The sequence below is a fragment of the Temnothorax curvispinosus genome, unplaced genomic scaffold (genome assembly GCF_003070985.1).
Source record: "Temnothorax curvispinosus isolate PA1 unplaced genomic scaffold, ASM307098v1 QBEX01003650.1, whole genome shotgun sequence".
NCBI lineage: Eukaryota > Metazoa > Arthropoda > Insecta > Hymenoptera > Formicidae > Temnothorax > Temnothorax curvispinosus.
In genome coordinates, this window is record NW_020213430.1 from 352,433 (window position 1) to 375,549 (window position 23,117).

At 34.5% G+C, this 23,117-nt stretch overlaps 3 protein-coding genes across 6 annotated transcripts; 1 reads left to right on the forward strand and 2 right to left on the reverse strand.

Moving 5' to 3' along the window:
* Window positions 1–1,327: 1,327 nt before the first annotated feature.
* LOC112452774 lies at window positions 1,328–7,510 on the reverse strand. 3 transcript variants are annotated; one of them, XM_025013168.1, is made up of 3 exons: window positions 7,297–7,510; window positions 2,443–2,517; window positions 1,328–1,896 (listed from the first exon to the last, which is right to left on the reverse strand). In XM_025013168.1, the coding sequence occupies exons 1-3, from the start codon at window positions 7,477–7,479 to the stop codon at window positions 1,633–1,635; spliced, it is 522 nt and encodes a 173-aa protein (XP_024868936.1). In that variant the 5' UTR covers window positions 7,480–7,510; the 3' UTR covers window positions 1,328–1,632. The 3 variants fall into 3 exon arrangements, with proteins under 3 accessions (XP_024868936.1, XP_024868939.1, XP_024868937.1); XM_025013171.1 differs by lacking the exon at window positions 7,297–7,510 and adding an exon at window positions 7,199–7,270; XM_025013169.1 differs by lacking the exon at window positions 7,297–7,510 and adding an exon at window positions 4,437–4,966.
* A 3,056-nt stretch (window positions 7,511–10,566) lies between these two features.
* On the reverse strand, window positions 10,567–13,234 carry LOC112452773 (palmitoyltransferase ZDHHC3). Its single transcript, XM_025013167.1, has 7 exons — window positions 13,142–13,234; window positions 12,683–12,861; window positions 12,192–12,377; window positions 11,845–11,981; window positions 11,685–11,769; window positions 11,321–11,533; window positions 10,567–11,235 (listed from the first exon to the last, which is right to left on the reverse strand). Exons 2-7 carry the CDS (start codon window positions 12,761–12,763, stop codon window positions 11,074–11,076), a joined length of 864 nt encoding a protein of 287 aa, XP_024868935.1. The 5' UTR covers window positions 12,764–12,861; window positions 13,142–13,234; the 3' UTR covers window positions 10,567–11,073.
* Window positions 13,235–14,622: 1,388 nt separating this feature from the next.
* On the forward strand, window positions 14,623–17,466 carry LOC112452752 (vacuolar protein sorting-associated protein 26B-like). 2 transcript variants are annotated; one of them, XM_025013128.1, is made up of 6 exons: window positions 14,623–14,840; window positions 14,983–15,126; window positions 15,561–15,955; window positions 16,046–16,152; window positions 16,327–16,553; window positions 16,699–17,466. In XM_025013128.1, exons 1-6 carry the CDS (start codon window positions 14,838–14,840, stop codon window positions 16,960–16,962), a joined length of 1,140 nt encoding a protein of 379 aa, XP_024868896.1. In that variant the 5' UTR covers window positions 14,623–14,837; the 3' UTR covers window positions 16,963–17,466. The 2 variants fall into 2 exon arrangements, with proteins under 2 accessions (XP_024868896.1, XP_024868897.1); XM_025013129.1 differs by having other exon boundaries at window positions 14,625–14,840; window positions 16,342–16,553.
* The last annotated feature ends 5,651 nt before the right edge of the window (window positions 17,467–23,117 follow it).

Sequence of the window (23,117 nt, forward strand, 5' to 3'; positions counted from 1 at the left end):
TTCGAATTGTAGAATTTAGTCAATTTGAAATCAATTTTTTTTTAGCGGAATCGACATACGTCAATGCTTTCATCACTTTCTAATTTTCAGGATTGTTATGCTTTAAAATTTTACTCAAAACGAAAGTTTTATACATGTTTTAAACATTAGATACATTTAAACATACGTTTTTTTGAAACATGTTTTAAACAAATGTTTTTTAAGAAAGTGTTTAATACAAATTTTGAATGTAAAATTATTAATAATATTAAATTGATCCTTTAACAAAATATTTATTTTTTATATATATAACATATTTTCTTGCACATTAGATATTCTTATGTCTGGTCAAAGACAGTCTTAAGTATCAGACTACGGATTAGGATTGAGATTGGATTGAAATTTAATCAATCAGAATAGAGAAAACTGATCACAAGTTTAGTAAACTTTGCTCTGATTAACCAAATTTCAATCCAATCTCAATTCCAATCCGTAGTCTGATATGGGCTTTAAGATTCCATCCAGCCAATGAAATGACTGTATAACATTCCGAGATAGTACTCAAGACGATCTTAAATATAAGATCGGACTATGAATACCATCATAGTCAGATATACATATGTTTTGTAAGTCAGGTATACTAGTCTATAGTCAGGTATATGTTTTGTTTTTTCTTTTTTAAACATGTTTTTTAGCAATTCTGCTAATTTTCAATATACGTATATTTATTTAGGACTTTTAAAGGTTTAAAAACTTCACTAAAATAAAATCTGTTTAACACTAAAGTGATAAATATATATTCTTTTATGATATTCTTTTATATATATTCTTTTACCTTTAATTGAAGGAAATCTTTATTTTCGATCACTAATTATTCGAACATTATTACTGTCTTATGTAATATTGGACGGAATAAAAGATTAAAGATAAAATAATTTTAATAAATTTACCTACTTACGTATTATCGGGTTGTAAAGATGGATGATAAATTATTTGGATATTCTTATTGTCTAGAATCAATTTAGAATTAAGGGAATGCTAGCTTGCAATTATTACCGATCTAAAATGATTTATGATGGGAAATTTGTCAGACATAATTCGATTAATTCAACATTTACTTTGCCATCGTAAGATAGAACTTGTAGTTAATTGAGTGAACGTATCGTCCATTAATCATATCATCGCAATTGTGAGTTAATTCAAACGTATTTTGTTAGCGTTACTTGATCAAGACTCTTTACACTCAGTTTTTTAACAAAATTAATAAGAGATGCGGAATCTAATTAAAAAAAACACAGATAATGAAACGTATATTTTATTTTTCAATAAATAAAAAAAAAATCTGTTCAAAATATGTCAACTATATAATTATTAAAATAATTATGGTAAAACCACATTCACAGTTTTCATCTAAAGAAAAGAGGATACACATGTGAAATTTTCTTATGCATAAATACTTTCAATTTACACGCTTGACTAAGCAAAATGATGCAAATCTAACCGTCTAACCGCTAACTGCCTGGCATCTACGTACTCCTGATCTTCATATTTCAACGATAACCGCAATTCTTGATGAAAGCGTCAGTAATATTTCTGTCATATTCAATGCTCTTTCGTTTTCATTTAAGTATCTTTTTTTTTCTACGCGATAATTCAACTGAAGTTAAAGCGACGTTTCCCGTCGAAACGAAATCCGTATGCCGCGCTGTTGGGCGCGTCAACCAATGCAGGATTTCGGTGCTGATGAAAGGACCCATGAAGGTGGGGCGGTCTCACGGCGTTTTGCTCCTCTTCTTGCATACCTTTCAGGTAAAACGCCTCAAACTGACCCTCCGGCAAAAGAATATCCTTCAGGGACTTGTCATTTGGATCGTATGTCGACGTGAGAGTAATTGACGTGACGAAAAAGCAAAAAACCTGCAATAAATAATGCTGTTTTATCAATTGCTACCAAGAGGTAGCAACGTAAAAACGATAGACAGTCACTTGTAAAAATTAATTGAAAAAAATTAACAGAAATGCAGTATATAAAATTATAAATGCCAAACTTTCGAAATTGAAAACCGATTAAAAAATTAAAGATTTAATGTCACGAAATAAATCAAAGGGCTGTAGTGATATAAAAAATAACCGCAGGGAAGCTCATACTCTCTCATAATAATCAGATAGGTCAATAAATATCTATCCATGAAAAATAAGCTAACTTAGCGTTAATTTGATTGAATTGAACATCGAATAAAAATATTTTAATTACAGCAATTAATTAGAACAACTCTAAAGTTTCTTGAAGTAGCGATATAATAGTCTAACAGCGTAATAGTGTGTAACGACACACTTCTTTTACGACAGTTTAACGATTTACACGCACAATGAATCTTTTTACGATCGTTGTGATGGACGTAAACGACGTGATGCCAGGTGATAATTTTCGGTTAATAGTAAACAATTATACGTAGTACATACCAATAAAATGTTTCGTTCGTTCCACGTAATTATCATTTTCCGTTCCATTTTCCTGGTCATCTCTCTCGCACGATACTAAAATGACAAATATATAGGGTAACTTCGGTATATACGCCGCAGCTAAAGGAAACTTAATTTATCGAGTACTATTTACTATGTTTAAGACAAATGAATTATACCAATAAAAACTTTATACTGTCTACTACTATAAAAAAAATAGAAATATGAGATATTCATTCTTTGTATTTAATATAAAAAAACTTTTAGAAGCCCTTGCATTTTTGCCATATATGTATCCCATAGCGGTGGCATATATGACATTCATGGGTGAAATATACGCCTTATAAAAAATTACAAATAATGTTTATAAATAAGGCAATAAAATGTCATAATAAGTTATAAAATGTGTGTAAGAAGTTTATTAAGATGTAAGAATGATAAACAAATTATAAAACTAAAAAATTTTTAAAAGAAAATAGAAGAATAATAGATACATTAAAGGTTATTGGTATACGATCCAAGAAAAAGAAAGAAAAAGAACACATAGGAGATTTCGATTTTTACAGAGCGTCTGTACTATGGCATAAATCCTGCATGCTAAAATGCCGTATATCCTGAACAGAAGGGATATATAAGATATCAAGCTAAACAAAGAATATAAGAGCTATGCACTTGTATTTTGCTGTATTCCATCCTTTACTATCCCTCTACACTTATGTATCATGAAATAACCATTAAACCTTTTGCATTTCCTTCAGTAGTTATTTTACATAGATCGTAATATATGATCGCGCTACTTACTACGGTGAGAAATCGATTCAACTCACGACGGTTTCGTTAATATTAACAGTAAAGAACTGAAATTACAACACAATACTAATATGACATAATGGCACATAACATTTGTGATTGCAAGCACGTATCTCTATTTCTTCTATTTTTTTTTTTTTACTTCTGCGGCGTAAATCCTCACGCGGCGTAAATACTGGAGTTACCCTAACGTTTAAGTGACGATGATCCTGGTCGAGTATAACTCTCTCGACTGTTTGATGAAACAGGGAAAGCGATAAATCCGGTCTCTCGTCGGATTAATCGCACGCGATGCTACGCGTAGCAAATGTGTTTATAATTGCAATTTATCAGTTGTTAAAAATTATATTTGTTTGTCTATACGTGCACACACCTACATTTGACGCTAATGACCACGAATTCGCGGAATGATATAATTTAATGCTGCGCGCGGAACGTGAGCATTATTACCTCGATTCGCATGAGATAAATCTAGACTGAAATGCATCCTGTATGTAATATAACAATGATACGTTCCTATAATAAAAATAAGCATGTATACATAATAATAACAATAGGCTTTATAAAAACAAAATCTAAAATAATTAAGACAACATTTAATTAAAATAATAAACAGTAAATCTAATAAAAGCAGAAAGAGAGAGAGAGAGAGAGGGAGAGGGAGAGAGAGAGAGAGAGAGAGAGAGAGAGAGAGAGAGAGAGAGAGAGAGAGAGATTAATCAAATCTCCTAAATCAAAAAAAGAATACCGAAGATAATGATTATAGGAAAATTTATTTGCAAAAAAGGTTGACTCGTTCAACTTTCACAATTTATTTATAGACATTTAAATATAGGTATATGGATAAAATATAATGCTTGTATAATATATAACTAGACGGATATTCCAAAAATCACCGGTTACTCTTTTCATAATAAATTCTTTAGCTATACTTTTAGAATCGATCTTTTCTTAACGAAAATGTCAACGTGTCAATAATTTCCTATAATTTGATTGAGAAAGGACAACTTTTTTCCGCGAACTAAACTTCGAGAAACTAAATATATAACAACGCTACATTCTTTCGGTTAATCGCAAATGGAAGTTTCTTTGACAAAACTTTAATCTGAAACTTTATTACAAAGGCTTATGACGCAGAAGATTGACAAAATATAATTAGGTGTAATGAATGATCAAATGATTACCTTCGACATTCTTGCTGAGGAAAGACTGACTTCCAAGTCGATTAGAGAATCTATCGTTAACAAGGAAATTGTTTTTAAAAAGATTTCCGGTATTTTCGGGACACTCTATATTAACGATATCGCAATATGCGTCATTTTTGAACGCGGATCTCTACGGCACGCCCGCTCTAAAATCGCATTTTTACGGTCGCTCTCTACTCTCTGTTACGTATGTGCACGTACCTTGACCGTTCACCTATTGCGAAACAGGCCGTTAACGAAATGTAATGCCTTTCGTTGCGCGACCAACTTGTTGTTGTTATAGGTAATCGTTCCAAACACGCGAAAGCAACACAAAAATATATGAAACAAGGAACATCCGTGAAAATATTAAGACACACCCCTCTCTTAAAATGATTGTTAATCTCTCTTTACGGCGCATCGCGTCCGAGTTAGTTGTATAAAAACGGTTACATCAACCATCACGTACTTTTCAATTGAAATGAAATGTGATACGTGAAATCCGTATATTTTTTGCACGAACTTTCAATTATACATTTTAATTATTTATCTTAACTCTACGTCTAATTACATATTTTAATTGAATTAATGACACTGAAGTAGGTCACGAGAGAGGAAAAATCGTGCTTCTCGTTGCTTTCCTTCGTTACATACATGAGATGAAAAGTTGTTATTCCACGCAGAGAGCTACCAAATCTCGATCGTTCTCGCGCCGGGCAAAAATTAATATCTTAATATTTATACATATCACATCATATCTTCACTTTGTGAGATAAGGAATCGGTAAATAGCCGTAAAACGGCGATTACACAGTGTCCAATTAAGAATCACGAGATGATCCGCGGAGCACGAAATCGAAAGTGTTTAAGCAAGGCGTGACGAAACGAAGCGCCACGGCTCGTCGAGCCACTACGCGAATTAATAAATGTTTCGAAGATACACGGGAGTCAATCACTCTTTGTTTAAAATATTAAATCCTTTTATTCTTTGAACTCTAAGAAAAAATCTTTGTTGAAAATAGAAACTACATGTTGCGTCAATAAATGAAAAAGAATGCGCCTTTCACAGAGATTCAGTTGGAAAAACCAAGTTTCGCCAATTATTTAGAGCGGCTCGCCATTCTCTCTCTCTCTCTCTCTCTCTCTCTCTCTCTCTCTCTCTCTCTCTTTCTCTCTCTCTCTCTCTCTCTGGTAAAATCTCGATATTTAACAATAAAAAGTTTTATAAAAAGTTTTATAATAAAAAAAAAACTTCATTATTGTCGGTAGAATTAGCTCCATTTGATTGCTAAACATATGCCTAAAATCCAGTTCGAACGATCCATAATTCATGATAAGATTATATTTATAATTTGTTATACTCTACGTAATATATAACAAAAATTTGGAAAATCTGAAATATATTTCGACCAAACTTCGATTAACGTAATCGCCGATTAACTTATTTATCAAGTAATATTTATGCTATTTAGTTAACATGGATAAAATTACTAATTTTTTATTTGACATATAAAAAAAAATTATAGATTTGGAGACAAGTTATGTAGTCAATGTAGTCATGTTATTTGTTTTAGCACTAGAACAATTAACCAATCCCGTCAAAATAATGAGTTTCAAATTTCTGGTTTTAAATTACAGACATTATTAAAGTGTTTTCGTTGTGACTTTTGCCGAAATAAAAAAAATAAATATATATATATATATATGTCAATTTATTTTCCATCAATCACTCTAATTTCGAAGTTCTGTATATAGGATTTTAGACAGCAACGTCTAAAGATGTAAAGATGTCTTTTAAACACGCATGTCTAAAAGTTATCTTAAAACTGTTTTTATGATGTCTTTTAGACATACGCGTGTTGTCTGGGATGTCTATATCAAAATATATACCATTAAATACCAATATACCAAACGCTGGTTGTTCTATATAGTATTAAGCAATTCTATCAGTTGAATTAATTTCCAAGTAAATTAATCGGCGGAGTTTAGCCGAAGTTGCCCATAGTTTGTTATACAAAAGCATATGGACTAATACCGTCGTTTTACAATTAAAATTAAAATTTTTTATATGGTTTGTAAGCTCGTTAGATACATCCTCTCGCTATTGCCTACTAAAATATAAAATATATAAAAATTATAACATACCGTTTTCGCAAACATTTGAAAAAACGGCATAAAAAACGACAAGCACGAGCTGAGGTAAATTAGAGTAAGGTAAATATCACTCGAAATTAGAGTGGTATTGCGGGATTGAAGTGTATTGAAACGTGATATTCACTGATAAACTATATCGTTTTGAGTTCTTATATGGAAAGTATGCTACGTCGGAAATAGCTGTCTCCAAATAAAAATAACACGGTTGTTACCCGTATTATATATGCTGAGAATTTAGTGGAAAGTGGAGAAACACCTAGCTATGTGATAAATGATAATGTGGACTGGATATATACACATATATACATATATACCGAACACTGGACACACACACACACACACACACACACACACACACACACACACACACATTTATTTATCTACTTATTTATTTCATTATCTATTTATTTATTTATTTATCTATATTTTTCTTGTGGGATATTTGTAATTTTATATTATTACCTCAAATATTACACAATTTTGACAACGTTAAAAAAGTAATTAAAAAGGTAGTGTATGCATATGTAATAAGAATAAAAATCATAATACATATACATATATTATATGTATGTATATTAAAACCGCGTGTGAAATAGTAAATCTACAAACTCGGGATTTTGTCCCAAATTCCGAAACTGCATGGTCGTCCAAAGTAGACTCAAAAATTTCTGAAAAATTGCACACGCGAGGAGCTTCAAAAGACTCACTGTGGTATCGCCGCGGAAAAGTGAAAGCCAGCGCACGACAGCGAACGATGACGGTGGCAATAGCGCTCGTGACAGAAGCGGGATTCCGTTCGACGGCCGCCTCGCTCCCGGCCTTGCCAATGCCCCGCGCCCCACGCTCCATCGAGATGGAAACCACCGCCGCCGTATCGCATATCCCCCCATTCGCAAAAACGGAAGTCGATGAAAGTGGAAAACGGACCGGACCGAGCCGCGCGCGCGGCTCGCGCATTCGTTTTTTGCCGCGCTATCGGCGACCGGCCAATCGGAGAGCAGCGCGCGCTTCGGATGGACGCGCGTATCTCCGCCGAACGGGATAGATCGCCTTTTTTCGCAATATCGCGTTTTTTAGGCACACTTTACTTCTATAGTGTTTTTTTACCGCCACGCCAATCTGGCTTACGGCGGGCGACTCTCGGAGATAATAATTGAACTACGACTGCAACTTAATTTAACACACGTGAGATATCACCATCGCCACTGAGCAACGTCTCATTCTTGTCGGGAAAAAAAAGATTGTCGGAGGAAAGAAAGTTCCATTTAAATCGCTTTTGATTGGAATACAATAAAGACGCGAAAAAATCTATGAGACAAATATAAAAATACTGGTCGAACATATAAATACCGGTTAAAAGAAGATACAATATATATGGCTTTCTGGCGCGATATAGATAATAAGTTTAAAGAACGTCACTTCAGCGATATAGTAACGAATAGAGATAAAAGTGATTTAAACATTGAAAGCTTACAAAAGCAGATGTAACAACTATAATGATTATTATTTTATATCGGAAAAATCAATATTATTAATATATTAATATATATATGTATACACACACATATATATATATATATATATATATAAACTTTTTAAAACACATTTCTATTGATATTATGTATGTTAATAATTAATATATTAGTAGTGTAATATATTAATACTTTAATATATTAAAGATATAATAATAAATAGGGACAAAAGCGATTTAAACAATTCTATTGGAAATTAAAAGAAAAATGGAAAATGATTAATTATTATTATACCTAAAAAATCATTATTAATAATATTAGAAATAGTACATTATTAATATTATTATGTCGGTGCAAACAACCGGTACATAAATTTTTTAAATATCCATATAAATATAATATACATTAATGATTGGTATATTATTAGTATAATATATTAATATTTTTTTGTAATCAGAAATCGAAATAAAATAATTCAATCGAAAGTATTGCGACATTTAGTCGTAAAAGTTTAACACCTGTAATGAGTCGTCGTTATCAATGCAAACTTTTACTTTTGCAACAGTAAAGTCGTTCGAACAGATAAATTTATAAAGCTGCAGTTCTAGACGCGCGCTTTATGCGTTTCGTATCGCATTACGCGGCTGCGTTGTCGGACTGGGAGATTCAATTTCTTATATTTATGACATAAAATATATTTACCCAGACCTTTCATGTGGTGAGCGAGGATAGAAAGCGATATAGAGAAATCACTACTGCAAATTAAAATGCTAATTATCAGCGATCCTTTTCCTAATAGCGGTCAGTAGTATCGCCCTATCGCTGCGCGACTGATCGCTCGTTTCCAAGTCAAGCAGGGAAATCTTGCTTGCGAGTGCACGACTAACAAGATTTTAACAAGGGAACATCGCCACGGCGCGGCGCGCCGGAGCTCTCGTGAGTTCGAATGAAACCGTGTAGTTATAAGGAGCAAGGCGCATGTATTAATTATGGAAAAATTCGAATTTAAAAAGATGAAATTCACACAATCTATAATACATGACCAAACGAATTCTTGTATCTGAGGTTTAATAACGAACGTCACGTTGAGAGCGTAAAGAGATAGAAAGACATGATTATCTTGTTTTTTATTTTATTCATATTTCACTCATATATCATTTATCTTAAATGTACTTGAGTAGACGCAGATAAAGGATATAATCACCTCTTTTTCAATTCATCCCTGAAGATCAATCTTGATTGTTTCTTATGAATACGTTGTAATTCGATGTAATTGGAAAACGAGACTTTGCAACGTAAAATGTTAGTTTTTTCACAATTACTAGATATGTAATAAATGATACGAAAAATTTGCAATGTTATCTCTTGTATATGTGTGTATGGCATACTTAAATTTTCGTAAGTTTATATATTTATATAATCCAGTCTCAAAATAGAAAATGAAAATGTCAAGAATCCATCTCTATTATTCATCGTTATAATGTACAATTGTCGCAATATTTATAGGTATGGATTACATTTTTTTTCGCTCATCAGAATAGTCTCTACGCTTTATCCTTAGAAAGATATTACATTTCTTTGGAAAAATCAATATCATGATAGTTGCGAGAGCCGATTTTACTTATACTGTCTAACGATGCAAATTCAGAGTTTAATGTATTTTTTTTAATAATAGTATATTTTGCAATTTTATCAATTTAAATAAACTATGTCGTATAATGACTTGTCATTTAAAAGCAAAATTTTGCAATGTATTAAAGGTATTAAAATACGTTTATTTTTTACATTTACAAAATATAACAAATACGAGAAACTAAAGTATTATATAGAAATATAAAAAATTGTTTCTTTTGAATATAGTAAAATCTTGTTATGTCTAAAATCAAAATTTATGCACTCTAATATACATGTATTGTACATATCTAAAGATGCAAAAAAGGTAAATCGGCCCTAATTGTCATTTCAGGTGATCCTAAAGCCGTGATCCTAGCCGGTTTTTTTCAGTTTTTTTCTTAGCACTAATCTTTTAATTGGCTTTATAGAAATGCAAAATTCTTGTCTAGAATTAAAGTACGCATCAAAATCTAGGTCATGGTGGTCGAATTTATATCGAAAACGAAAAAAAATTAATATTTTTTGTTATACGTGACGACCACCACATATAAATTCGACCACCATGACCTAGATTTTGATGCGTACTTTAATTCTAGACAAGAATTTTGCATTTCTATAAAGCCAATTAAAAGATTAGTGCTAAGAAAAAAACTGAAAAAAACCGGTTAGGATCACGGCTTTAGGATCACCTTAAGTACTTTCCTAACGTTGTCATAGCAAAAAATTCGTACAATATTTGGATAGCAGTATAAAATTACAAATATTCCGCAAAAAAGATGTAAATATACATTTACGTATATATATATATATATTACGTATATAAATGTATTATATATTACATATATTATAATATATAAATAACATATTATTACATATAATTATATATATTCTGTATTAACTTACCTCTTATCTCTTATAATTGCAAGAATTGTTTTAGCTATACAACCATTATATGAAATTCTCTGATACATACATATATAAAATAAACCGGTATAATAATAATAATAAATAAAATCTTTACAAAAGGTGTAAATAGTCAATTATAATAATTAATTATATTAAATATTGCGAACTTTTAACCTTCAATACTTTTACTATCACAAAGATATATTTTTTCATAAACAAAACTTTGAAAACTGATATATAAAATTTGCGAGATTTGCGAGAATACAAGATTCTCAATATGATAAATTCAATCTCCTTATATCCTAATTACATAATAATCCTAGAAATTATGCAAAAATTCTCTTGTATCATTTCTCTTCACTTAAAAGAAAAGTTTTAGTTCGTCTCAGTTCTGAGACCAAGCCTGTATACTAATCGAACATCATTAATATTTATATATCTTAAATATGCCTCTATATATGTAAGTCATGGTTATATGTATCAAAATATAATTCAAACGGAATATAAATAAGAATCTAATTTCGTCTTTGCGTTAGGAGGCGAGGTAAAGGGAGAAAACCAAGCTATCGAAAATCTTCCGAAGACCGCTTGAATCGATTTCCATCTGCTATTGCGTACCCATCTGGCTTCTTCTTTTTTAAGTTGTTCTATACCCTATGTAATGTAATGTATGTTTCAATGAATACAAGTCGCATTTTTTTTTATATACGCGCGAATAACGATTCCTTCATATACATACAGTTTCGTCATTCCAAATAGCTTGCAATTGCGTGCCTAACATCACAGCAGTAAAAATGGCAAATAAGAGTGCCTCGAATGCTAGAAATAACAATAACACCACCGTCGCTGGTGGGTTGAATGTGGAGCATTCCCTCCATTCTTGCCTGACACACGTGGTAAATTGTTGTATACATAGAAACAGGGATTGCAGTGATATGCCCGCTATATAAAACTAAAATATAGCAAGAGAAGCGTGTCCACGTTATTATGCAAAATATTTCGATATATTTGAGATCAAATAGTAGAAATGCATCATTAATTTTATCGTTCTTTGTAAAGACCCAGATCATAATATATGCATGTACTCTTTGTAAAATACTTACAGTAAAAAGTACGAAGTATTTTTGATTATTTTCTCCTACACAATTGTTAACCCATGGACAATGGTGATCCATTTTCCTGATGCATCTGCAATTGCAACACAATGTAATCAGTGCATTGCCCTGCTACATTACAAATACAAACTTAATTATGTTAAATCACCTTTGGCAAACAGAGCAATGATGAGCTCTGTCAGGCTTAATAGAACAACATTTTGGACACTTAAAAATAACCTGTCCATCTCTAAATCCCATTTGTTGTATCATCTCTTTCGTTGCATTGCCTTTTGGCACTGCACCCTGTATAAAAACAAAATATCGATTTTTTTTTAATGCTTAGCCTATCTTATACGACACGTGCCGAATGAGGAAAATTAGAAGTTTTGTGTCAAAAAACTGAAGCAACCAGTTGGAGACCTGGCGATAGGACTAAGCCTATCTGAAGCACTTAAAAATAAATATATGCCAAATCTTTAGCAATAAATAAGATTTTAGTGTTATCTCAATTACCGGATCTGTAAACATGGTTCTTAGGTGCGACGCAAAGGCCAGGAATGCTAGAGATTGGAAAATGGCCATATTTAAGCTAGAATATATCGTATTTATCGTAGGAATAAGAATCACTGCCATCACTACAAACTCCGCATAAATGATCAGTAACCATGTTAATACTGCACATATGATGCCACATATATCCTATAAATACAGACGTTACATTAAGGTTATATATTAAAATAACAATATAATTTTTAGAACAACCTTGCCAAACACTGATTAACTTAATCAGGGATTAATTTAATTTGCAGAATCACTTAAAGCAAAATTTCCAACTATATAATTCATCATTCCTAATCTAATCTTTCTGTCCATGTATTAAAAAATAAAAGATTAAGTTGTTCTGTGCTAACAAAACAGTATTTCCTGATAAGTTAATGGTTGATTAAGTTAATCAAGGTCATTCATAGAGGAGTATCAGAAATCGTGTATTCATAAGACTTTGCCTTGATACACCAGAGCTTTCCACCGCAACATCTATTATGAAAGTCTTTCTCCCTGTGAAAGGGCATATAATCGTAATCCATCGTTGAAACTACTATTCACTGAACTGCTATAGTCTTTATAAGACATAAGGGTAACCACTGATATCTCCTCATACACGCATAAATCTGCAATCACATGCCTGGAAAAAAAAAACACTGATGTAGCGATACCAACCAGGCACTTGAGGTAACATTCTTCATAGCTAAATGGAGCTTTATTTGTCCGATATGAAAATCTTGGTTTAATGCCAAGATAAACATCTGCAATCTCATTTATCAATGATAACATCAAAGCGAAAATCAGTCACTTAGCCAAGATGAGAACGCGGAATACCGGAGATGACAAACGTCAAATCTCTGGGAATCTGTCTTTCTCTTCTTAAAAGTATGTATGTACAGCGAGCTAAATCGAATACTTACATGTCACAGCGCGATGGACACGCATCCGTGGAAAGCGACAACGTGCGACGTCCGTCGTCATAACGTTTCGCATCGTGGCGTCGCGAAACACGTGCACGGCGAGCGCCGACGGTGCTCCGGCGTGGAGACCGATGATTTTTCGCGAGACGTCGCCTACGTGATCGAGCGACGAAGTGCGTGCGGCACGAAACGTGCGTACATACAACGTATGTACAACGGCGTGGCGTGCAGTCATAAATACGTGAATAATCGCTTCAATCTCGAATCGCAAGTACAGATATCAGGCAACGGAGAAGCGAGTCAACCAGCATTATCGACGAGACTAATTCGTCCTCTCTACCTCTCTTCCCTTCCCCATCTGTCAGCCCATTCATTATCGTGGGTTGCGTTACTTGCGTTTCGTTTCATGCATGATACGCACGGTAGCATGAACCACGTTTATTCCGTTTCTCTTCACGCGCACTCGCTGCGCGCATGGATGGATCTGCCGACAACTACGTTACACCCCACCTCTTCCGGTGCATGAAGATAAAGTGAGACCACCATGAAAACTCCAAGAAAATGTATACACAAGTATTTTAAAAAAGCTGGTACTATTGCAAATTGCAACAGCATATTTTTGAGATCAAATCAAATTAAAAAGTCCTGTACCATTTTTCCTTCCAACAAACAATTATCGAGATATAAGCTAAATATTTGCATCTATAGTTTTCTTTGAATATCTCAAAAGGTATGTATATCAGGCAAATAAAAAATGTTTCAGGCAAAAGTTGTTTGTTTTTGTACATAAAATAAGGTGCTTTTAAAACAAATATATAGGTTCCTATATATAAAAATTAAGTTGATCTTAAAATAACCCTGAAATTAAACGTTTACCAAATCAAAAATAAATAACGCTGTTATATCCCTCCTCCCCCCCCAAAAAACCAAACCACTTTCGTTTTAAACTTTTTTTTTTCAAAAATGCGTCTTCGACATATTTAGGTGTCTCAATTTAAAAAAAACTCACCCTGTATACATTTGTCCGTGATATGTGCACAAATATTACGTTTACGCGAACGTTACTTAATTCTGATATCAGATAAGTAGCGAAATGAGATAAGTAGCAAAAATGTATATAATAGTAATTTACGATAATTATTCCTTCACGTAATCGGGATTTTGTAGATTTACTCCGCGTAAACGAGTGAATTATCGTGTAAGTTATTACTACAGAAGTAACGCTCGCGTAAACGTAGTATATGTGAAAGCAATATTGACTTTATAAACCTTTTTTTGTTCGAAATAATTATTGGTATTTTGTTGGAATTTGTTGGACTTAATTAGAAAATTTGTTGGTTGCCCAGTTTTTCGAAAATATGCTCCGTCCTCCGTCTTATCTTACGTCCGTGGATTGAACCTTGCTTCTAGGGATTTTGTGTGGATTTCGCCGCGCGCGCCACCGAGATTCTGGTTTTGACAGCGTGTACTGTAGTGGCGAGGGGGGAGGGGAAGGGGGCGCGGCCATATTGGCTACTTGTGACTTTCGGGAGGAACGAGTAAAAAAATAACCCAACTTTTCTCGTCTCTCGTGCACGCAGAAAAATGTTGCCCTGGAGAATTGTCCATTGATCCGCGATACGGCCGATCCTGTCAGCGTGACTACGGCGTGGCGCCGGGGTATCATTCCCACGAAAACTGTTCCTTTCCCTGAAAAATGGTGCGTCCGCTTCCCACGGGAGGTTGCAGGCCTCGGCCCACTGTAATCCGAGTATCCTTAATCGGCGCCGGGAGTTGTTGTCTCCTCCCGCCGTACCCCGTGTAATATACAGTTTTTTAACGCTTTCAATTCTTCCACGCAGAGCTTCTTCGGTTTCGGCCAGTCCGCCGACATAGAGATCACGTTGGACGGTGCTGAGACACGGAAAACTGCAGACATCAAGTCCGAGGATGGCAAGAAAGAGCGGCATCTGCTCTATTACGACGGCGAGACCGTATCCGGCAAGGTAGGGCTCCCTGAAACATTGACCTCGATCGTAATCATCTGACTGACGCGAGAAAAAGGCGATTTAATAGGCCTGAAACGTTGACACCCTTGCATGTGATACGTTCCACGTGCCAGGCTTGCTTGTTCAGTTCAACTCGAATGAATACTGCATTTCCGCCGTACACAAACTTTTTGCTTGTAATGTAATATAGCTAACAAATTGTCAGTTGTCAAAAAATCATGTTATTTGTTTTATAAAAGTTAAAATATGATTTGTAGATCTATATGATAAGAAGATAGGGTTAAAGTATATTTGTTTGCCAATTAATTTATTATTAATCTATGACATAACAATGAAGGAATATCTGTAATATATCTTAATAGATGTAATTTATCTTTGAATTATATATATGCTTTTGCAGTATAAATTTGTCATTAAATCAATGCTTGCAGATTAATATTAGCTTGCGGAAAGCTGGAAAATTAGAGCATCATGGTGTCAAAGTAGAATTTATTGGACAAATTGAGCTATATTATGACAGAGGTAATCATCACGAATTTACAAGCCTGGTAAAAGAACTGGCAAGGCCAGGGGAATTAACACACAATACTGTGTATACATTTGAATTCCCAAATGTTGAAAAACCATTTGAGAGTTACACCGGTTCCAACGCACGACTAAGATATTTCTTGAAAGTGACAATTGTACGAAGAATTAGTGACATTATTAAAGAACTCGAATTAGTTGTGCACACTCTTAGTTCCTACCCAGATATGAATAATCCCATTAAAATGGAAGTTGGAATCGAAGACTGTTTGCACATCGAATTTGAATATAATAAAAGCAAGTAAGTCACATTGCGTAACACATTTGAGCTGCTCCGATGATCAATTTTCTGAACATATGGTGCTGATAATATGATTACCCATCTTTTCAGATATCATTTGAAAGATGTAATTGTTGGCAAAATATACTTTCTTTTGGTTAGAATAAAAATAAAACATATGGAGATAGCAATCATCAAACGAGAAACCACAGGCTCTGGTATGTTATAGATAACTTATATATTGAAGCATAATGTAGCGATAATAATTTAACTATAATTTCTGCAGTTTTTTGTACGCATGCAGCATTGCATGTTGGCAAAATTGGAACGCGAGTTTTGGTTTCCCGAAAGTTTTTCCTTTGCGGTATTCGTGGTACTAAGGCAATAATTAGAATACATATTTGCAGGCCCTCATACGTTTACTGAAAACGAAACTATAGCGAAGTACGAGATTATGGATGGTGCACCTGTTCGAGGAGAGTCAATTCCTATAAGGGTGTTTTTGGCTGGGTACGATCTGGCGCCTACAATGCGCGATATTAATAAGAAATTTAGTGTTAGATATTATCTGAATTTGGTTCTCATGGATGAAGAGGATCGACGATACTTTAAACAACAGGTGAGTCATTAGAGAAGATCGTATCTTTTTTTAAGATTTTTTTCTAAAATTATTATACATCTTTTTATATGTTCAAGATGATAATATTATTTTACATGCATACTTTCTTTGTTCATTTTACCACTGCTCTTCGTATTTTACTCAGGAGATTACATTATGGAGGAAAGGTGAAAAAAGCAGAAAGTCGCAAACGGCCTCGCCACACATGCCATCGCATTTAGTATCGGCTGAAACGGGATTCCCGCAAGGCGCTGCACAGAATGGCCCACCGTCCGTGCCACCTGATTCTGATCAATTGCCAACGAGTAACGTTACGAATGCAGAGGATACTCCAGCACCAATCGAAGGCATGACACGAGAGGAAGGAGACGGCGAAGGTGAAAAAGAAGGCGGTCCAGAAAGTGATTGAGTTTCCGCATAGTTTTGTTTCTGGGTCCAGTTATAGCCCAGATTAGTTGAGAACGTTAAATACGGCTGAAATATGCAACAAAGAAATTAGTTTGAAAAAAAAAATCTCTCGTGTTGGGAGATTTGTTTTTATTAAGAGAAACAGCGGGATGTGTATAAAAGGCCTGCTAGCAAAGTTGTAAATATTTTGGATACCTTATATATAATTGAGAGCGAATGATTTGTAACTAGTAGAATACCGATCAAAATTATAATATTATGGAGAAATAGATTTAAAAGACAGGAAGATTTTGTCATTTTAAAAAGCAATTTCGATATTATTTAACGAGCCATATTGCAAACGAATATAATATAAACAAGCAGTATAGGTATTCCTGAATGGACGGCTTACTAATCAAATATTAACTAACGGTACATTTTGCAAAATATCTGGGTGTTACAGTGTTCTAAATGTTTTATACAGACGATTGTGCCCACTGACCCGCCCATCATATAATTCTGAAAATCTCAAGTTTATGGCAGCGTCATGTTATGCAAAGAAAGTTTATAAATACGAAATGAATATATACTCACAAAGGCTGCCCCATATTAATCCGTTCACCTAGTCTGCGAATACTATAAACGAAGACACGAGAAAGCTACTTACGTGTGTGTATATGATACATGTTTTTGAAAATAGTTCACAATGCGCCTCGAGCGAGAAAGATCGCACTTATTTTTAGAACGAGTTTGTACAAAAGAAATGTGATGTTGATTGTTGCACGACACGAGTTATAGATTACCTTCAGCTTTGAGTTTAGCACAATTGTGCATAGGGTCGATTTCATAAGATGGAGTTTTATATGCAGAAGCGTGCATTTTGCATAACATCAATCTTCCAGACAAACACAAATTATGATATCTGCTCAAGTTAATATGCCTTTCCGAACACGAGAGTGGACTATAATAGATTAAATGATGGGGTAGCCGCCTCGTGTATTTATATAAATATATATATATACATACATATATAACTTCATTATACGTGTGTGAGTATATATACATATGTAATACTTTTCATTCTGGCAATAATGACTAACGGGATTAGGTGTGCTCCGATAAATCGTGGCATAAGTAATATCCCATGAAAAGAAATTGTAAAATTGTAAAACAAGTTTCTTATTGATTATCATAGTTTTTGAGAAAATCGATTTCGAATGAGTGAAAGTAATGTCCGTCTATTTCGTTGTACAATTCACTTCTCGAAAACTAAGAAATCAATAACAAAAATTTATTTTATGTAGCTTTTTTTACGAGGAATTATCTTTCGACGATGGTACCACGATTTACTCAACATTCTGTATGTATATATAAACATACACGTACTTACATATTGTAATATCACAGACAGGTGCAGAAATATTTCCTTTTATCGCTGCAGTATCGTAAGACATTGCAGCGATGAAAGTAATACTGTTGCAAAAAGGAAACCTATCGTTTTGTACTGTTCTATATCATGGAAGTTTGACTGTAAAAAAAGCTGTATTGAAGAAATGCATAATATTAGATTTATATATATGTATATATACATACATACATGCATGTATACAAGTAACTTACGTTAGAAATTTTCTTTCATATAAGTTGAAAGTATTTCGTAATCTATATCTTTATTTGTTAATTGTAGAGGATGAGAATTAAAAAAAAAGGAAAGGGGAAAGAATGTGTACGTAAGAAGAGAAAGAGAAAATCTATGAATTGTTTGACATGTCAAATATGTGTATGTGTATATATATGTATATTATGTACATGTACAGATATATACATATTATCATGCGATATGCAACTAGTTGTATATTTTAATGCCCATATATAAATATATTGTATACAGTGCGTATGCGCACATACATGTATATTGGAATCATTATTAATTGGTTTATGTACATATACCCAGTCCAAGCTTGAATCCCGCCCACAAATTTAATCTCTTTACTTATTAATTAGAAAAATTATTTTAGCAAATTAGGCCATGTAAATTTCATAAAACTGTATAAAATGTTTTAGATGATTGTTAAAACTGACGCGTTTTCTTTTTTTACCGAATCGTTCAATATCGTATAACATATTGCTGACGCAATCATAAGGTATAAAAAACAGTAATTAAAGTGAATTATTATTTATATTTGTCGACTTTAATAAGAACTTATATCGATTAAGTTTTTTTTTATTTAATAAAATGTATCTGTGTGTTTTGCTCCGCCCCTCCTCCAGTGATTGGCCAACTATTGGTAAACAGGGGAGGCTCAGTGTAAGCAATTCGATCTTGCTATATTTGAATTGAATGGCATTTTTGCTCTCTGAGCCAATTTCACATTGTTTGTTCGCGTCGCATACTCCAATATACACCAGAGACACTTGGATCACGGATAAAGGGTGGCGATTGGAGCAGATGAGTTTTTGGAGTGCGTTGGAGCATGGTGGGGCGTGCGACGCGAACAAACCTACAGTCTCCGCTTAACGTGATCCTCCGATTAAACACACTCTGTATATCTTTCTAACTCTGTCCCCCTAGAAAAAGACGAAGAGTGAGTTTAATCTTCAAACTTTGTCAGGTGATGAGTATTATAATAATAAAGCATTGTGCCAAGTTTGAACAAGTTTGCGAGGCCCGTTCAAAAGTTATAACAATTTGGGCCGGTCTCACAGTCTCCGATTAACGTGATTCTCCGATTAAACTCACTCTGCATTTCTTTCTAACTATCCCCCTAGAAAGAGACGAAAAGTGAGTTTAATCGGAGAATCTAGGGAGAATCACGTTAATCGGAGACTGTGAGACCGGCCCTTTGAATTTAACATGGGCTCTTATGGGAATTCATCAAGTTTCACTGTTTTTTCAACTTCATTTGAGAAATTAATATCGAAGAAAATATGGCATCCTTTTAAAACTTTGCAGAAATATTAATAAACATCTTACAAACAAATTAGAACCAAAAAAATTATGACTTCGAGGATATTTTCTGAAATATTGAATAAAAACCAAACAGAGAACAGTCTCGCTTGGTCTCACTGAACTCGTAAGTACAGAGATCCGGCAACAGCGCACTATGACGTCACGTTAGAACCTCTCTCTCCGTCACTCTCCGTAAAGGATAACAAATACTACAGAGGTCCGTTACTTTTTCCAATAGAGCCTCCTGTGTATCGAAAGTGTGCTCTGAGCACGTGTAATATACAGACGCATCGTTTGAGGTTAGTTTTCGCTTGCGCTACGAAAATGCCGAAAGTAAAACGTTACATGTGGAAAGGAAAAGTTGTCACTGAAAAAGTGTACAATCAACGGTTAGCACAGACAAATACTGGGAAACGTAATTTGAAGACACGAGTCGAAACCACACCAGATGATTGTAACAATTCCATGGCACATGTAACGTTTTACTTTTGGCATTTTCGTAGCGCAAGCGAAAACTAACCTCAAACGTTGCGTCTGTATATTACACGTGCTCAGAGACCTCAATGAAGTTGGCCGGACAACTTCAACGTATCGAACTTTCATTAATTAGAATCGATTGGTGGTCGTTTGGTGGTCTTTGGTAGTCTAGTCCGATCGTTTGGTGGTTAGTCGTTTTCCTGTAAAATAAAATTGAAATTTCCGGTGTGAAGTTAGCCGGACAATTTTTATTTTTCAACCAATTTAACTTTTTTATAGCTCATTCGACGCAGAATCGTTTGGTGGTCACGAATATCACCAGTAAAACGTTTGGTGGTCAACCGTTTTCCCAGAAAATAAAAAAATCGTATGCGCATAATGCTGGACATATCACCACTGTGCCATTAGCCGGAAAAATTGTATTTATCACCCAAATTTACTTTGATAGGGCTCAATCGACGCGGAATCGTTTGGTGGTCACGAATATCGTCATTAAAACGTTTGGTGGTCAATGGTTTTCCTAAGAAATAGATAAAACCGTACTCTCACGCCATTGGTCGTATGACTCCGTGACGTTAGCTCGGTAATTTGATGGATAAACATTATTTATCAATCAAATTGACTTTCATACGGCTCAATCGACGCGGAATTGTTTGGTGGTCACAAATATCGTCATTAAAACGTTTGGTGGTCAATCGTTTTCCTAAGAAATAGATAAAATCGTACTCTCACGCCATTGGTCGTATGACTTCGTGACGTTAGCTCGGTAATTTGATGGATAAACATTATTTATCAATCAAATTGACTTTCATACGGCTCAATCGACGCGGAATCGTTTGGTGGTCACGAATATTGTCATTAAAACGTTTGGTGGTCAACCGTTTTTCTAAGAAATAAAAAAAACCGTACTCTCACGCCATTGGTCGCATGACTCCGTGACGTTAGCTTGGTAATTTGATGGATAAACATTATTTATCAATCAAATTGACTTTCATACGGCTCAATCGACGCGGAATCGTTTGGTGGTCACGAATATCGTCATTAAAACGTTTGGTGGTCAATCGTTTTCCTAAGAAATAGACAAAACCGTACTCTAACGCCATTGGTCGTATGACTTCGTGACGTTAGCTCGGTAATTTGATGGATAAACATTAATTATCAATCAAATTGACTTTCATACGGCTCAATCGACGCGGAATCGTTTGGTAGTCACGAATATATTTAGTAAAACGTTTGGTGGTCAACCGTTTTCCCAGAAAAAAGGAAAAACCGTATGCTCACGCCATTGGTCGTATGACTCTCACTGCGGTCCACTTGCGCTACAAATGCTCCGAAGCATTCTTTTTCTCCTTTCTTTCAATGAAGAAAGAAAGAGAAGAAGAACGTTTCGAAGCATTTGTAGCGTCAAATGGACCGCGGCCTCTGTGCTATTAGTCAGAAAAATTGTATTTGTCACCCAAATTGACTTTGATAGGGCTCAATCGACGCGGAATCGTTTGGTGGTCACGAATGTTGTCATTAAAACGTTTGGTGGTCAATCGTTTTCCTAAGAAATAGAAAAAACCGTACTCTCACGCCATTGGTCGCATGACTCCGTGACGTTAGCTCGGTAATTTGATGGATAAACATTATTTATCAATCAAATTGACTTTCATACGGCTCAATCGACGCGGAATCGTTTGGTGGTCACGAATATAATCAGTAAAACGTTTGGTGGTCAACCGTTTTCCCAGAAAAAAAGAAAAACCGTATGCTCACGCCATTGGTCGTATGACTCTGTGCTATTAGTCAGAAAAATTGTATTTGTCACCCAAATTGACTTTGATAGGGCTCAATCGACGCGGAATCGTTTGGTGGTCACGAATATCGTCATTAAAACGTTTGGTGGTCAATCGTTTTCCTAAGAAATAGATAAAACCGTACTCTTACGCCATTGGTCGTATGACTCCGTGACGTTGTATAGCTCGGTAATTTGATGGATAAACATTATTTATTAATCAAATTGACTTCCATACGGCTCAATCGACGCGGAATCGTTTGGTGGTCACGAATATAATCAGTAAAACGTTTGGTGGTCAACCGTTTTCCCAGAAAAAAGGAAAAACCGTATGCTCACGCCATTGGTCGTATGACTCTGTGCTATTAGTCAGAAAAATTGTATTTGTCACCCAAATTGACTTTGATAGGGCTCAATCGACGCGGAATCGTTTGGTGGTCACAAATATTGTCATTAAAACGTTTGGTGGTCAATGGTTTTCCTAAGAAATAGAAAAAACCGTACTTCCACGCCATTGGTCGCATGACTCCGTGACGTTAGCTCGGTAATTTGATGGATAAACATATTATTTATCAATCAAATTGACTTTCATACATCTCAATCGACGCGGAATTGTTTGGTGGTCACGAATATAATCAGTAAAACGTTTGGTGGTCAACCGTTTTCCCAGAAAAAAGGAAAAACAGTATGCTCACGCCATTGGTCGTATGACTCTGTGCTATTAGTCAAAAAAATTGTATTTGTCACCCAAGTTGACTTTGATAGGGCTCAATCGACGCGGAATCGTTTGGTGGTCACGAATATTGTCATTAAAACGTTTGGTGGTCAATCGTTTTCCTAAGAAATAAATAAAACCGTACTCTCTCACAATAACTTACTGGAGGATTCAAATCGCGTCCTTTGTAAATAATATTTATCCAACTAATGTCACGGAGTCATGCGACCAATGGCGTGAGAGTACGGTTTTTTCTAT